At 46.0% G+C, this 17,668-nt stretch overlaps 1 protein-coding gene across 1 annotated transcript in view; it reads right to left on the bottom strand.

Moving 5' to 3' along the window:
- Positions 1-13,548: 13,548 nt before the first annotated feature.
- The window catches only part of MRAS (muscle RAS oncogene homolog), a 29,346-nt gene continuing 25,226 nt past the window's right edge, over positions 13,549-17,668 (bottom strand). Inside the window, exons 5-6 of the mRNA XM_066575576.1 lie at positions 16,004-16,083; positions 13,549-14,902 (exon numbers count right to left, since the gene is read on the bottom strand). Of these exons, the coding sequence (XP_066431673.1) occupies positions 14,803-14,902; positions 16,004-16,083 (180 nt within the window). The 3' untranslated portion in view covers positions 13,549-14,802. The remainder of the gene's footprint in view (positions 14,903-16,003; positions 16,084-17,668) is intronic.

Raw genomic sequence — 17,668 nt, 5'->3', positions numbered from 1 at the left:
GCAGACGTTGCGTGTCAGTGACGGGCACGCTGGTGACGTCACGCGCCGGACAGAAGCGGCTCAGTGCGTCAGTGTCAGCGGCTGCAGTCCTTCATCTCTGCCGGTGGCGGCGCTCATGCTGTCACCCCCGTCCGCATATTAACACATTCTGCCGCAGTTCTCCAGCGCGGCCGATTCACCCAATCAGCTGGCTGGAATCGGCACATGTGACTACACAGCGTGCACGCGGATTGCCTGCAGCAGCCGTGTGCACTACACAGTACAGTTAAGCAGCCGTGTACTACACACTCCACTTAAGCAGCACGGGGTTAGGTTTAGGGTTAGGTTTAGGGTTAACTAAACCTAACCCCAACCCTAAACCTAACCCTAAACACTAACCCTAAAGCTTAACCCTAACCCTAAACACTAACCCTAAACCTAACCGTAAACCTAACCCTAAACCTAACCCTAAACCCTAACCCCGTGCTGCTTAAGTGTAGTGTGTAGTACACGGCTGCTTAACTGTACTGTGTAGTGCACATGGCTGCTGCAGGCAATCCGCGTGCACGCTGTGTAGTCACATGTGCCGATTCCAGCCAGCTGATTGGGTGAATCGGCCGCGCTGGAGAACTGCGGCAGAATGTGTTAATATGCCCCCCGTCCTCCTCCCGCACGTCAGCGGCTGGGAGGCTGGATGAGATTATTTTTCGCGGGTTTTTTCCCCCTCATTTTTGAGGTTCTACTCCCTTAATGTCGCCCGGGGGCTGACGTCACACGATTTCTATGCAAGTGTGACGTGTGTTGCAAAAAAAACAACCGTGCGATTTTCTCAATAGTGAAAAGCACGTATTATCGCCTGCGGCTTCTCGCACACGGACGTTGCCCCTGCTATTCCCGAGCGCATTGCACGGCTCGCGGACATCTCCATCTCTATGCTGTATGGGACCCCTACAATGTGTGAATCGGACAAGAATAGGAGATGCTGCCATTTTTTCCTTCGCATTGTTTTTTCTTGCAGCGATAGAAAAATCGTACATGTAACTGCTTAATACCTTAACGCCAATAGACGTAAGTTTACATCCCGGCAGGGTAATAGTTAATGCAACAGGACGTAAACTTACGTCCTGTGGAGGGCGCTGGCTCAGATGTGAACCGACTGCGACTGACAACTGGTCGTGAATGGTAGCCGGCCTCCCGCCCAAACAGCGGGGATCGATGAGAACACCCATCCCCGCTCTTAACCCCTTACATCCCGCGATTAGTGTACATCCCGCTTCACAGAGGGAGTGTGCTCCCTCTGTGATGCCAACCGCCCTCCGTGATGTAATACACTGGTGTCCGAGCCTGCCGTGGCCTGTGAGTGATACTGCAGTGTATTATAGTGATTAGAGCTTTCATGGTTCAAGTCTCCTACAGGGACATAAAAAATAACCCAAAAATGTTTTTTTGCTCACTTTACCCTGGCTGTATATATTATTTTTTAAACCACATATTTGGTATTTTTTAGTCTTCATCGGGGACTTGAACTTGTTGTATCTGACTGCTTATATCACATGTGTGAAACACAAGGCCCACCTCATTTAATGTGGCCTGCAGGTTCGGCAGTGCAGTCTGACCACTACCGCCCCCAGAGAGGTCAGCAGTCACAGACTGGCAGGCTGGGATGCCTGTAGGGTTGTTGCCTGGATTTAAGCCAAAGGGGAAGGGAGGGCGGTACTGGCTCAAGCAGCGGGGACTGGGGAACCCACTGATCCCCGCAGTTTAACCTTTACATGCCACGGTCACCCATCACAATGTGATCGCAGGGGCCTGATAGTTTGGCCTGGATTTGGGCTGTGGGTCTGCCAGCTACCACGGTTGAGCTTCACAGGTTTTCCAATACACTTCTGTACTGACATATAGCAGTTGTATAGTGATTTCTAGGGTTCATTCGCATGAGCGTATTTGCGCAGCCCCTTCTGCTGCAGTCAGGACCTCCGGCAGCCCTGCAGTGTACAGGACTGTAGAGACAGCCGAGGCCGGGACGTAGTGTCCCAATGCAGGCAGTGTGATGACATCATTCCATCTCACTGCCTGCATCGGCCAGAAGAGGGCTCTGCGCTCGCCAAGTTTACATATGTATATTCTTTTTTATGTGGGGGCTATTAAAGCAGCATAATTGGACCTTAGAGGCTCTGGGGGCGCTATCACTATGAAGGGGGCACTATAACTACTTGGGGCCACTTTTGCTATTAAAGGGGTTGTGTCAAATTTGCAAATTATTCCCTACTCCAAAGGCTATACGAGTGTAGCTTGCTGATTGGTGGTGGGGGTCCCGATCCTGCGACCCCTGACGATTTTGAGAATGGGGGTCTAGTGTCCCTCGTTCTCCTCACTGCAGGGTTACTGTGCTCCCCACAATTAGGAGGAGAAGGACAGGAGGGCGCTAGTGCTCAATTCACTGTCAACGGGACTGCTGAGATCCTCGGATCTTTACGTCAGCCCCATTGAAATAAAGGTAGCAGTGACCACGCATGGTCAGCCAGCGCTCCATCACAGTGAAGTCATTGCAGGACAGAAGTGAGGAGTCCCCATGGATGGGGATAACTTGCAGTTTTAGTACAACCCCTTAAAGGGGAACTATAACTGTTAAGAAAGCTCGTAGAGGTACTATTACTATTAGGCCAAATCGGATTCCAGCTGTGAGATCTCCCAGCGGAATCAGACCCTGCGCCCCGGCGGTGAGCCCGCGTACCTGTGTGATGTCTTTTATGTGCTGGCTGGCACATAGCCACACATGCGCAGGGCAGAGGATGACGAGGATATGCTGCAACCATTGTTTTTCACTCATGGAAAAGCGTTTTGCATAGCATATGTATGGGTAGTATTTGTTGCAGGATCCGGAGGCGAACGCCCGCTCCGGATCCCGCAGTGCAAATATGCCCGTGTTCATTGGGCATTAAAGAGGCACTGTTAATACTGAGAAGGCATGTCAGGTCTCAAACCTGCACTAGGCAGTGCCCTTGCTGATTGAGCTATCCAGCCTGCTGGACAGCTCCCCTGAGTCCTAATACCTTGTTGCGCATCCCTTGTCTCCTGTTTCTTGCTCCGTGATTCCATGTCTAAGTCCACCCCATGTCTTGTACCTTCCCCAATTACCTTCCTATATAAACCTGACCCTATTCCTTCATTCCTTGTGTGTTTATTGTACTCTGAGCCTTCAGCCTGTACACCTGCTCCTTCTATACCTGCTACCTCAAAAGAAGATTGTCTCACCGTGTACCACCACTGGCTTGCTTCCTGGCATGGTTCTCTCCCTTCTCTCTCCCCGTGGCTCAGTGGTTAGCTGTAGGTTAGTTGTAGATTCAAACCAACAACCACGGGTGATGGCTGGATGGAGTTTTTCAAATTGATGTTACCCTTGGTGAGATTTGAACCTTGAACCCCCACACGGCAAGGCTACAGTGCTAACCACCGAGCCGCATTCATTAAAGGAGAACCGCCACCACCCAAAAAAACTGCTAGTGTGAACGTTGTCTTATCATAAAGTTGCAATTATGTCTTCATTTCAGTGTTTTGGAAACAAATCTGCAATATTTCGGATACTCTTCTGTTATAGCCTATAGAGATGCTGCGCTGTTGTCTTCCTGACCGCATGCAGCATTGAGGAAATATTCCTGGATCGATCTCTTTCTCCTGCCGCAATCATTGGTCATGTGATAAATTCATTACCGCGGTAATTACAACCTCTTGTGGTCGGGGCTTCCAGAGCTTTTCTGTTCTACCGTTTTCCTGTATGGATGATGGAGCTGCCTGTCCAAATCGCCTACCGCTTCTTCGTACAGACCACACAGTTATACACATTAACCCCTTAACGACTAACAATGTATATTTATGTCATAGGTTGCAGGGGAAGTTGCATGCGGTGTGATGTGTAGGTGAGCGCGATGTGATGCGTCCCATTAAAATCAATGGGAACGACCTGAGATCTTCTGACGCGCCTGAAACACGGGCCTCAGTGCTTATTCAGACAACCGTATTTACGCAGGTATTTCATCAGTGGGGGGGGGGGGGGGAAATCGCAGGAAAATCTGCAGTAATTGCAGCACAAGTCAAGTGACGAGATTTAACCCCTGAAGGACACAACTTGTTTTGGTCCTAAGGACACGACGATTTTCGAGAGATTTTCACCCCCCGCTTTTCAGAAGCCGTGACTTTTTTACTCTCCCGTTGACACGGCCGTACGAGGCTCGTTTTTGCGTGATGAGCTGTAGTTTTTATTAGTACTATTTTTGGGGTATATAATGTATTGTAAAACTTTTATCATATTTTTTGGAGGGCAGAAAGGAAAAAAACACCTGAATTCTGTCGTTTTTTGTGTATTTTTTACAGCGTTTGCGCTACCTACGCCTGAGCGGATGCGAGGCGGTTTTCTGCCACAAATGCCTCGTATCACTTCTAGAAGTCGCGCTTTCAGGCGCGTCGGAGGATTGGCAAGTGTTTCCCATTGTTTTCACATTCCATCGCACTCGCGTGCGCATCATACGGCGTGCGATGTGTTTTACTCTCCCATTGAAAACTAAGGGCGAAGCGTTCCGAGGAACACGAACAGATGGGACACGCCGCATTATGTATAGGACTCCATTCAAAAGAAAGGGGTTCATATTCGCTCAGGTTTTGTGAGTCTCAGAACGCACCAACGCACAAGAGATTCTCAGCCTTAAATGACATGATCCTTTTTTTCTGCATTTGGGTACATTTACAGCACTAAAATTATATATTTTTTTCTAGTTTTTTTCCCACTTTTTTTTGCTGCACTCTTCTTTTTTCCATGGCGGAGCTCTGCGAGGGATTGTTTTGTGTGACGAGCTGTAGTTTTCATTGGTACCATTTTGCGGTACTTGTGGCTTTTTTATCACTCGTATTCCATTTTTGTAGGAAGAGAAATGAATAAAATAAACATTTTGTCTCAGTTTTTTTTCCATGCAGGATAAATCATTTATTTGATTTACTGTCCAGGTTGTTACGGATGTCGTGATGCCAAACGTGTGCATATAGATATATAGATATAGATAGATATAGATATAGATAGATATAGATATAGATATAGAGAGAGAGAGAGAGAGAAAAAAAGTTTTTTTTACACTTTTTAATTAACTAGTTTAATTTTTTAAAACATTTTTTTATGTCCAAGTAGGGTACTTGAATCGGTGATTATACGACCGCTGTGATAATATACTACAGTAAGTCATGGCAACCCATCAGCCCTCCGTGATGACATCAGGGCAGGAAGATGATGTTGGTCTGCATGTGGCGATCAACACCGATCCCCGCTGTCAGTCACGGCCAGCCTCCGCTGCAGATGGCAGGGGCTCAGCCTCCATACACAGGATGTAAGTTCATGTCCTCTTGCCTTAAGTACCGGGCAGCCGGGATGTAAACTTGCGTCCTGTGGCGTACCTGAAGCCTGATGTGGATTCTATGGCTGGGCTCACACGAACGGAAGCGCATTTTGGCCGAGCAAATACGCGGTAATGTGTGTGACCGAAAAGTGCTTTATTCGTGTGAGCGAATGCATCGCGTGTTCGCGCGCACAAAATTGCATTGATTTTGTGCAAATATGCATAGAGAATTTGCCGTTTTTTTGCGTATGCTGTATGCATTAACCTATTATCAATAGGAACCATCACATCGCACTCGCGTGCACATCGTACGGTATGTGAGTGCCATGCCATATCTTTTAAGGTCCAATTCTGACAGCGGTACTTAAATGCCCCAATCAATGTTCCGGAGTCCCATACAAACCCCTCCCCCACTTCGCGCAATGAGATCTCGGGGTGCTGTGCAGTTGCCATAACAGTCATATGCTTTCTGAAAGGCTGCCATTGCAGATTGCAGCAGACTTAATAGACTGCCTGCCAGATTGTGGTGTAATTCAATATAAACCACCGCAAGTTCTTGTCCCCTGTGGGGACTAAAAAAAAAAGTGTCAAAATCGGTTTAAAAAAGTTTTATTAATTACTAAAAAAAAATAAAATGGTAATAAAAGTTTTAAAAAACCCTTTTATCATATTTAAAATAAAAAATAATATAAATAAAAAACATATTTGGTATTGTTGCCTTCATAAAAGCCCGGTGTATCAAAGTAAGGCATTATTTACTCCACATGATGAAAGAAAAAAGCAAAATTGTGCTTTTTTGGTAAAAAAAAATGGAATAAAAAGCAGTCAAAATGTTGTACGTTCTCCAAAATAGTACCAATAAAAAATACAGGATAGCCTGCAAAAACAACGAGCCGTTGCACAACTGAGTCAACGGAAAATAAAAAGCTATGGCTGTCAGAAGATGGCGGCAAAAAATAATTTACTTTTTTTCTAAAGATATTTTATACTTAAAAAGTAGTCCAACGGAAAAAAAACAAAACACGATATAAATGTGGTGTCATTATAATCATCCCAACCCATAGAATAAAGTTACTGCGTCATTTTTGTTGCAGTGTGTACACCACAGAAACAAGACGCCCAAAGATGGTGGAATTGTGCTTTTTTCCCCCCCAAATCACTCCATTTAGAATATGACATAGTACCTCTGAAAATTCAACCTCGTCCTGAGAAAAAACAACAAGAAGAAGCCCCCAGACATCTGCGGCGAGAATAAATAAAAGTTCAGATTTCTTGAAAGTGGGAAGGAAAAAAATTAAAATGAATAATAAGGGGGCGGCCCTTAAAGGGTTAAGGCTCATTCGCACGGGTGTAGGCAATTTCAGTCCACCAAAATCAGCCAATTTCCCTGCGTCTCTGTTGTGTTGCGGTGGTTTTTGTGTGTTTTTTTGGAAGAATGCCCAATTGATGTCGCTTATTTTTTTCCTTACCGTGTCTAGGCAACATATGCAACAATCGCAGCGCACATACATGTAACTCCCGTGTTTGCTACGTTTTTTATGCTCCATAGACTGTCATGGCCAATTTTGGTCAGTAATTATGCGGCTAAATAGGCCACGCTGTGACTTACTTGTTTTATGCGCAGCATTGATCCGCTGCATAAACATAGTTCTGAATACCCCAACTTACTGTGAGGGGGTCCGTGTAATGTCTGTAGAACAAGGACAGACACCTGACGGCGTGAGCGGCAGCCTGTAGGGGTGTAAGGCGGTACACCGACCCCAGCGCTGGGTCTGCAGCATACAGCAGGCTGGATACCGTACGCCGTACATCCACAGAGAGCTCAATGACATTTAGCTCCTGTACCAGCAGGGGGCGCCATCATCATGTTTCTTTTTGTGCTCTGTGACTGATCACAACCTGCGAGGTAGCCGTGGACCCGCCATCACTGCGCATCAGCGTCCATCAGTCTGTTCAGTTCCGTAACCTAAACCGCCTGATCCTATAAAATGCGCGATGCTGTTGGAAGTGATGAAGGACGACCGAGACCCTGAGAAAGGAGCGAACGGCGTCAATATTTCACATCAAGTGATTAGAGCGACCGACCCCCAAAACAGCTCTGCTGAGAATTGCGTATCCAAGACCCCTTCACATGAGCGCTGCGTTTCTGCAGAGTGAAAGATGCTTTTTTATGCACATCGGCGTATGTTACTGAACTTTTTGCGCCCGCAGGGCATGTCTATTGGTGCGCGGCAAACAATGACGCAACGATTGAAATGAGTCCCAGATGTGTTCTTTTTCCAGCGAGATTCCGCAGTGTTTTTTACGCATCTCTTTGCGTATTTCATACACATTTGCGCACGTCCCATTGACTTATGAAGCCGACCTAAACCTATCATGTGTGATATTGTCTGCCAAGCCAATGTATCTAAGCCTAATTCCTGGCATGTGTGATACCTGCTGCACTGCGTATCTAATGCTACTGTATGATAGTTATTGCTGAGCCGCTGTATCTAAGCATGCTGTGTAGTACTGTGCTGTGCATCTAGTGATACAATCTGCAGGGCTGCTGTATCTAATCCTATCATGTGATACCGTAGCTCAGTAAGGAGTATCACACAATATTACATACAGCAGACTATGATAGATACAGCTGCTCTGCAGATAGCATCACAAGATGCACAGCAAGCAGTTTTACACAATTTGCTTAGATACAGTAGCTCGTAAAGAGTATCTAATCCTCTCCTGAACTGATGTATCTAAACCTCTGTGTAATACTGTCTGCTGAGTTGATGTATCTCATTCTATCCAATGTGATACTGTATGCTGAGCTCTATGTAATCCTATATGTGATAGTGCCTGCCAAGTCCTATCCTGTGTGATACGAGCCGTATCTAATCCTATCCTGTTTGGTACTCTATGCACAGCGGTATCTACTGCTACGTAATATTGTTTGCTCTGTTGTATCTAATCGCATTGTGTGTGATACCGTCTGCTGAGTTTGTGTATCTAATCCTATGCTGTGATACTGGGTGCTGAGCTGTATCTAGTCCTCACATGTGACCCGGTCCCTAGGACTTTGCTCCTGTGTCTGAGCAGCGGTCCAAGCATTGACTTGTAACAGGATCCAGTTCATGGAGGCAGCGAATATCTTCTTGTGGAGGTCCGCAGACAGAACAGGTCCCCGGGGGCTCTGCACGGTACTGGACGCTGGTGATTGTCCCACATCCTCTGCACAGCGGCATATGGCGATATTACTTCTGGGTGCAGTAAGCGATAAGAACTAAGCAGAATCTGAAGAGCTCAAATACCCCAAACTTCCTCCCAGGAGCTGAACCCCACCCAGATATGTGATAACCGCAGCGTGACAAGAAGTGGCAGCGACTACAGCCGAGTCACAATGTAACCGCGATCAGAGCGCATGAGCAATCGTAAACCGTTACCAGATCTGTGAAAACCCAAGAAGTAGTCCTCAGTTATCAGAACTGCGACAGCACTAATATGCCCCCATTGTGTGTACACACACACACACACACACACACACACACACACACACACACACACACACACACACACACACACACACACACACTAAAACCCATCCCCCCTCTAGTTGTCAGAGGGAATTGCTCTTTCTCTGTGTGATTGTAACGCTGATATAAGCAAGTGATTAGAATATCAAATCAAAAAGGTTAATTAATTGTGGAGAACCGACTCTAGTACCCTATTATACCATCTCTAGTTTGGATACAAGATGTTATACTAGCGGGCACAGAAGCTCCAGTATCCTGTTGTACCACCTCTAGCTTAGATACAAGATGTTATACTAGCGGGCACAGAAGCTCTAGTTGCCTGCTGAACCACCTCTAGCTTGGATACAAGATGTGATACGGGCGGGCATTGAGGCTCTAGTACCCTGTTGTACCACCTCTAGCTTGGATACAAGATATGATATGGGTGGGCATGAAGGCTTTAGTATCCTGTTATGCCACCTCTAGCTTGGATACAAGATGGAATACAGGCGGGCATGGAGGTTCTAGTACCTTTTTGTACTGCTTCTAGTTTGGCTACAAGATGTGATACAGAGGGCATGGAGACTTGAGTACACTGTTGTACCACCTCTAGCTTGGATACAAGAGTTGATACAGGTGGGCATGGAGACTCTAGTTCCTTGTTGTACTGCCTCTAGCTTGGCTACAAGATATGATACAGGGGCATGGAGGCTCTAGTACCCTGTTGTACCACCTTTAGCTTGGATACAAGATGTGATACGGTCAGGCATGGAGGCTGTAGTACCCTGTTGTACTGCCTCTAGCTTGGATACAAGATGTGATACGGTCAGGCATGGAGGCTCTAGTATCCTGTTGTACCGCCTCTAGCTTGGATACAAAATGTGATACGGAGGGCAAATTTAGTGTCCCAGATGGTCCTATGCATGTTCTATTAGCGATAAATCTGGTGACTGGTCAGCCATGGAAGTGTGACAATGTTGTGGGGGCTTCCTGTGACCCCCTTATGTGTGCAGCTGAGCATTATTCTGCTGCCTCTCGGAAGCCACCATGAGAGGAACACATGTGGCTGCCGGATGTCCTGCACATATCGCTGAGCTGTCATTGTCCCTCGTACCACTACTAGGAGGACCGACTGTCAAATGTGATGGACCTCCCCAGACCATCACCCCAGCAGGGGGCAGTGTGCCGCTCCACAGCAAAGGCAGGATTGAGGTGCTCACCCCAAGCTGTCAAGACACAAACACGGCCTTCCTTGGCGCCCAAACTTAAAGGGGTTGTCTTACGCCGAAACGGGGTTTTTTTTTTCCCCATAGGCCCCCCCGTTCGGCGCAGGACAACCACAAGGCATGTGTTAAAAAAAAAATATATATACATATTACTTACCCGAATCCCCGCTCTGCAACGTCATCCTTCTTCTTTCTTCACCAAGATGGCCGCCGGGATCTTCACCCACGATGCACCGTGGGTCCTTTCCCATGGTGCACCGTGGGCTCTGTGCGGTCCATTGCCGATTCCAGCCTCCTGATTGGCTGGAATCGGCACACGTGACGGGGCGGACCTACGCAATGCCGCGTAGAAGGGGGCGGAGCCAGAATACCGCTCGTGCCTGGACCTAGGAGAAGGGGAGACCACATAGCGCAAAAGCGCGTCTAAAAAAAAAGCAAGAAGACATCAGAATTAGACGGATCCATGGAGACGGGGACGCTAGCAACGGAGCAGGTAAGTGAATAACTTCTGTATGGCTCATATTTAATGCACAATGTACATTACAAAGTGCATTAATATGGCCATACAGAAGTGTATAAACCCACTTGCTGCCGCGGGACAACCCCTTTAACTAGAATTTGTAGCTGAGGATAACCAAGTTTCAGTTGCATCGTTCACAACACCACTACAAATGTAGGTGACGCCGGGTGTCAAAGCCAGTACACGTTAAGGGGGGGGGGGGGGGGGCGAGATCAAATATCCTTCAGCCAAGTGCCTAGAAATGATTCCGACAGCCATAGGTGTGCAACGATGGCGCCCCCTGTCTCTGCCTGATAGACAACAAAACAGTTGGAGCTGCTGGTGCTTGTTGGATGATCAGATGCTCCTCTTTACTGATGGTCTGTAGGGGGTCCTGAGCCCGGTCACCTTGTGTGCCCTCACACATCCACTGGTCCTAACAGTCTGGTTAGAACAGCCGGTGGGGGACAATTCATCGCTACAACCATCCAGCCTCCCACATCCCAATAATGCGCCCCTCTCAGACTCTGGTAACGGGGTGAAATCTCTTCTCTGCATCGTAGAGGCGTCTAGTGGTCAACAAGCTCTACAAGCGGAAGAAGAGGTCACTACACACAAGGAGCCTCCGAGAGCCTCTTATAGGCCAAGGTGGGAACCACATTTAGGGTCTCCGCTGACAAGCCCGTTCATCTAATCACCACAACTCTCATCATCTACAGATCTGCCCGAGATGGGACTCCAGGACCAGCTTACAGCAAACCGACAACTTCTTCTGGGCTGGAGGTCTTTTTTTTTTTTTTTTTAAAAGAACGTATATTTACTAGTAACTATTCATATTCTTGTACATAGAGGGGGCAGTATTATAGTAGTTATATTCTTGTACAGAGGAGGCAGTATTATAGTAGTTATATTCTTGTACAGAGGGGGCAGTATTATAGTAGTTATATTCTTGTACATGGGGGGCAGTATTATAGGAGTTTATATTCTTGTACAGAGGGGGCAGTATTATAGGAGTTTATATTCTTGTACAGAGGGGGCAGTATTATAGGAGTTTATATTCTTGTACAGAGGGGGCAGTATTATAGTAGTTATATTCTTGTACAGAGGGGGCAGTATTATAGTAGTTATATTCTTGTACAGAGGGGGCAGTATTATAGTAGTTATATTCTTGTACAGAGGGGGCAGTATTATAGTAGTTATATTCTTGTACAGAGGGGGCAGTATTATAGTAGTTATATTCTTGTACAGAGGGGGCAGTATTATAGTAGTTATATTCTTGTACAGAGGGGGCAGTATTATAGTAGTTATATTCTTGTACAGAGGGGGCAGTATTATAGTAGTTATATTCTTGTACATAGGGGGCAGTTTTATAGTAGTTATATTCTTGTACATATGTACAAGAATATAACTACTATAATACTGCCTCCTATGTACAAGAATATAACTATAATACTGCCTCCTATGTACAAGAATATAACTACTATAATACTGCCCCTATGTACAAGAATATAACTACTATAATACTGCCCCCTATGTACAAGAATATAACTACTATAATACTGCTCCGCTATGTGCAAGAATATAACTACTATAATACTGCTCCGCTATGTGCAAGAATATAACTACTATAATACTGCCCCCCCATGTGCAAGAATACAACTCCTATAATACTGCCCCCTATGTACAAGGACATAACTACTATAATACTGCCCTTATGTACAAGAATATAACTATAATACTGCCCTTATGTACAAGAATATAACTATAATACTGCCCCTAAGGGCAGTATTATAGTTATATTCTTGTACATAAGGGCAGTATTATAGTAGTTATATTCTTGTACATAAGGGCAGTATTATAGTAGTTATGTCCTTGTACATAGGGGGCAGTATTATAGGAGTTGTATTCTTGCACATGGGGGGCAGTATTATAGTAGTTATATTCTTGCACATAGCGGAGCAGTATTATAGTAGTTATATTCTTGTACAATGGGAGCAGTATTATAGTAGTTATATTCTTGTACAATGGGAGCAGTATTATAGTAGTTATATTCTTGTACAATGGGAGCAGTATTATAGTAGTTATATTCTTGTACATAGGGGGCAGTATTATAGTAGTTATATTCTTGTACATAGGGGGCAGTATTATAGTAGTTATATTCTTGTACATAGGAGGCAGCATTATAGTAGTTATATTCTTGTACATAGGAGGCAGCATTATAGTAGTTATATTCTTGGATGTAGGGGGGCAGTATTACAGTAGTTATATTCTTGTACATAGGAGGCAGCATTATAGTAGTTATATTCTTGTACATAGGAGGCAGCATTATAGTAGTTATATTCTTGTACATAGGAGGCAGCATTATAGTAGTTATATTCTTGTACATAGGAGGCAGCATTATAGTAGTTATATTCTTGTACATAGGAGGCAGCATTATAGTAGTTATATTCTTGGATGTAGGGGGGCAGTATTACAGTAGTTATATTCTTGTACATAGGAGGCAGTATTATAGTAGTTATATTCTTGTACATAGGGGGGAACTATTATAGTAGTTATATTCTTGTACATAGGGGGGAACTATTATAGTAGTTATATTCTTGTACATAGGAGGCAGTATTATAGTAGTTATATTCTTGTACATAGGGGGCAGTATTATAGTAGTTATATTCTTGGATGTAGGGGGGCAGTATTATAGCAGTTATATTCTTGGATGTAGGGGGACAGTATTCTTATAGTTCTCGTGTTATTATGTACAAGAACATACTCATACTGTATATCACGTGTTTGCCACTGGTATGTAATGTTGCTCCGTGTTTCCCAGCCAGGCCAGTAGCTGCAGTTGTTCTTTGCACAGATTCTCATCCTTCTCTCCAGATTCCTTTGGCTCCTCCCGGATTTATCATCAAATTCTTTCTAAAAATACCGGCTCCCCTCTGCCCTCTTGGCTACGGAATAACCAGCGACACGTCCCGCGCTGCAGATGTTCCTACTGTTTTATTCGGCTAGAAATAACTTAATACATTCACAAGGAAAAAAAAAAAAACAAACAAGAAAAAAAACAAAAAAAAAAACGACAACACGACTCGGTGGAATTACATTTGTGGCCGTTTTTCCCACCGTCTGGTAACTCCCCTCGGATTTCACGTCTCACTATAACACTATTTGACAAGTCCTCACACAAATTAAAATACTCCAGGAAGAAAGGGGCCTTTCTCATTTCTTTGGCCTCGGTTTGGCCTCCTTCCAGGGTTTGACACATTGTCTGGGGTTCCCCGCCAACTGGAATGTATTCTCCCTCCCCAAATTCTTATTCATTTCAGATGGGCTGGTTAACCCTTGACGCATCGGCCTATGGCTTGCAGGAGATCGGGGAAGCACCAAGGGAGGCTGAGGATATGAAGTTTCTTGCAGAAAGTGCTACTTGGCCGAGTCATTAAAAAAAAAAAAAATGAAAGAAAATACAAAAAACAAGTCCTCGAGTGGTCCGACTCCCTCATAGAGAAGAGTTCAGATTCGTGGCTGAGATCTTGTAACATAGCACCGGGGTGGGGGTCTGTGGCTTGTATGAGGGGAGCAGATGTCCTGGTGCTCCAAAGGGAAGGCAGGGTCATTGGCTGAGGGCGGCAGTTCTGTATCTTCCACCACTGTTTGCCTTGACCTTACGATACTTAAGCCTTATGATCCTTGCATTGGTCACGTACCGCATCCAATGCCTTATCCATGCTTGTCCCATGGGGGATGGGTGTTCGTGATAAGTACTAAATACTAATACTTGAAAAAAGTGCAATATACGTCCATTTTTTTTGCATTCTGCCACTTTAAGACCAACAGTGGTGTGCTCCCTGGCACTGCAGTGGTTAACACCAGGCTCACAGGTCTGCTTCATGCTCTGGGGCCAAATAGCTTCCAGCCTGAGGGCTCTGATCCCGTCCTTCCAGAACAAAACTTTGCATTCCTGCCATAAAAAATAAAATTGCACCACATTATACAGAAATAAACACATCCACAGGCCAACCAGTGGGCGAGGGGGGATTCCTTTCAGTATGTGCCAACGTGTCGGTGGGCATTAGCAACATAGCCAACCATCTCTACCCCCAGGAGCGGGCACAAATGTGGTGGGTCCGGCCCAGCATCAAGTATTGGAGGAGGCAATCCCCAGGTTTGGGTAGCTGCAGCTACAGGACAGGCAGTGTTCCATGAGCAGCAGCTTTGGCAGTGCCCAGATGTCACAAGACCACGCAGAATGGCCTGTGAGTCCCCGTCCCGCGGTCGCCTCGCCACTTTGTGTTTCTCTTCCGCTTCTGATTCTTCTCTGGAACCTGCTGCCTGTGATACATTGTAATAAAAAAGGAAGAGTTAGTATCGTTACATTGTCACTTGTCTGTTAGGGATAGTGGTCATCCCCATTACTTTGTGGTATCACTGGTGCTAAAGCCAGACCAATGTAGTGAACATATATACAGCATAATCTATTAAAGGGTTTTATTTTTTCGGGGAAGGGGGAGAAGGGGTGAGTTCACATCTCTATTGGGGGTTCCACTTTCCTGCTCCATTTGGAGAGCAGGAAAGGGGAATCCCTGCAGATGGACAGAACTGAACAGCGCCAGACAGACCCCAATGACTAGAATGGAGCTCGTCTGCTTTCCATCCAGTTGCCCAGCTTTTGGACAGAAGAAAAAGCGCCGAGTGCTGCGCTCTCCTACAGTAATTTGAGCCGGATTTGTAACGGAAGCTCCACCCAGAGGCGCCGACGCAAATGGAAAAGCGGCCGTAAGAAGTGAGTCATCAGCATTAAACCTTGCCTTTTTTTTAGATGGATCTTAGGGAGTTCGGCTGGGTTATAAAAACATGGCTGCTTTCTTCCAAACAGCACGGCCATTGTCAGTGGGTGGTGCAGCTCAGCTCCCAGATACTTGAATGGAGCCGAGATGCAGACGACATGGGTGGCGCGGTCTTTGGAAGAAAGCAATCGTGTTCTTATAACACCTTTAAGAAAACGTGCATTAAATCCTGCACAAATATGTAGATGGAGGCAAATTGTAACATGTGAACAACGACAGGGATTTTGCTGCAGAATTTGTCTAAAAACTCAAATATAGGAGATCCGCACTAAAATCTGTGTTGGAATCCGCTCCATTTTAGTCTCCAATTGAGTCTAAAGGCGCCCTTACCGGGACGGAACATTGAGCCAGAATATTCTGGCTCATTCTACAGCAGTTTTTGATGCAGAATTTGTTAGGTTTTTTTGCACAGCGGTCAAGTTGCTAGCATTATATAGTTACAATATTGACTCCATGTGAAGCGCTGCAGTGTAAATCATGGGGAAATACGGGGGAAAAAAAAGTTTGGGTTACAACACCAGCTAATATAAACCAGACATGGGAAGATGTGATAGGGCTAGGGAGGTGTAGGAAGAGAGCCGCTCACCTGATCACCCTGACGAGGTCGTGGAAGGCTCGGTCCACGTTCTGCGGTGGATCCTTGGCGCTGGTTTCAATATAAGGAATCTGAAATCCAAGCAGAACAAGTTTCTTAGCCAGAGATATCTTAAAAAGGGATGTGACAAGTCATCAAGTTGTATCCACAGGGTTGGGGACAACTTTATGATCAGGGTATGAATGCTTGGACCCCCACTGCACCCAAGAACAAGAGTGCCATAAATGTGGCAGAGTTCATGCATGCTGCCCGCCCTGTTCATGTCAAAGGGAGTATTAGATTCCCAAGCCTTGTACTTGATAGGGCAGCAGACCGCATCTACTGTGTTTCCCCAAAAATAAGACACTTTTAATTTTTGCCCTTTAATTAAGGCTTCTTGCAGGCCTCGGCTGCCCACAAAAGATCACTTCCTAGTTACGGGATTCATAAATCCGCCTCCAGGATGCGATAGCTCTGATTGGCTGAGCAGTGCTCAAGAACCAATGCTGAGCAGCGCTTGAGAACAAATCACAGCCATCGAGTTGGAGGTGGGATTTATAAATTGGCTGAGCTGTGGCATTGATTGGCCAATTCATAAATCCCGCCTCCTCAAAACGATGACTATGATTGGCCGCGCAGCGCTCGGCCACCAATCAGTCATCGTGGTGGTTCATCCAGTGCTGCATTGCATGGTTCTTGAGCCCTGCTCAGCCAATCAGAGCCTTCGCTTCCTGGAGGCGGGATTTATAAATCCTGTAACCAGGAAGCAATCTTCTGTGGGCAGCCAAGGACTGCAAGAAGCCTGCCAAAGCAGTGGGCGGAACGCAGCCCGAGCCTACTAGGTAATGTTTTTCTTCTTCTTCTTTTATCACAACGCAGCTAGGGCTTATTTTGGGGGTATGGCTTATATTTCAAGTCTTTTTGAAAAATCAGGGCAGGGAAGCAGGATATGACCTCCGTCCATTCACCTAGGGACCCTCATTCTCAAATTTAGTAGCGGTCCCATCAGTCAGACCCCGACTGATCATAAAGTTATCACCTATCCCGTGGATATGGGATAACAACTTGTCACAACCCCTTTAAAGTAGTTGGGGGATTTTGTCATAAAATAGACTATTTTGGCCAGTTAAGGTCACATCCATATTTCCAGCCTTTTCCTTTAAGTACAAACATAAAGCAACTTTACTAATAACCTGGCTTAAGTTTGTTTTTTTTGCATACAGCTCCTACTTAGAGCGCCGTGTCTGATCCTGCATTCTCTACTTCTTACTAGCCTTCTAAGGCCCCCTGTCCACTGACGTGTATTCGCCGGCGGTAAACCGCCGGCAAATCACGCTGGCCAACGCTTTCCATAGCTTTGCTATGGAAAGTGCCGTCCCCTGTCCACAAGCGGAGAATTATTGCGATTCTCCGCTTGCGGCGGGCAATGCGCAGCATGCTGCAAATTGCCCCGATTCTCCGGACACGCCTATCAGATAAGGCTGACCGGCAGAGATTCGGTGGCGGCTCCCGCGGCAGAGATCTGCTGTGGGACTTCGCAATGCCCTTGGACAGGGGGCCTAAATGTGTATGCAGGCAAGTAAGATAAGCAGCAAAAAGCCGTGACCCAACAGACGGCAAAAAGCCAACGCGCGACCACATTCGCCATCAGCATGACGTCTGCAGTCTAAGGCCTCC

The sequence above is a fragment of the Eleutherodactylus coqui genome, chromosome 8 (genome assembly GCF_035609145.1).
Source record: "Eleutherodactylus coqui strain aEleCoq1 chromosome 8, aEleCoq1.hap1, whole genome shotgun sequence".
In the NCBI taxonomy this organism is placed as follows: Eukaryota; Metazoa; Chordata; class Amphibia; order Anura; family Eleutherodactylidae; genus Eleutherodactylus; species Eleutherodactylus coqui.
The sequence above is the reverse complement of the archived record's forward strand: the minus strand, read 5'-3'. Positions and strand labels throughout refer to the sequence as shown.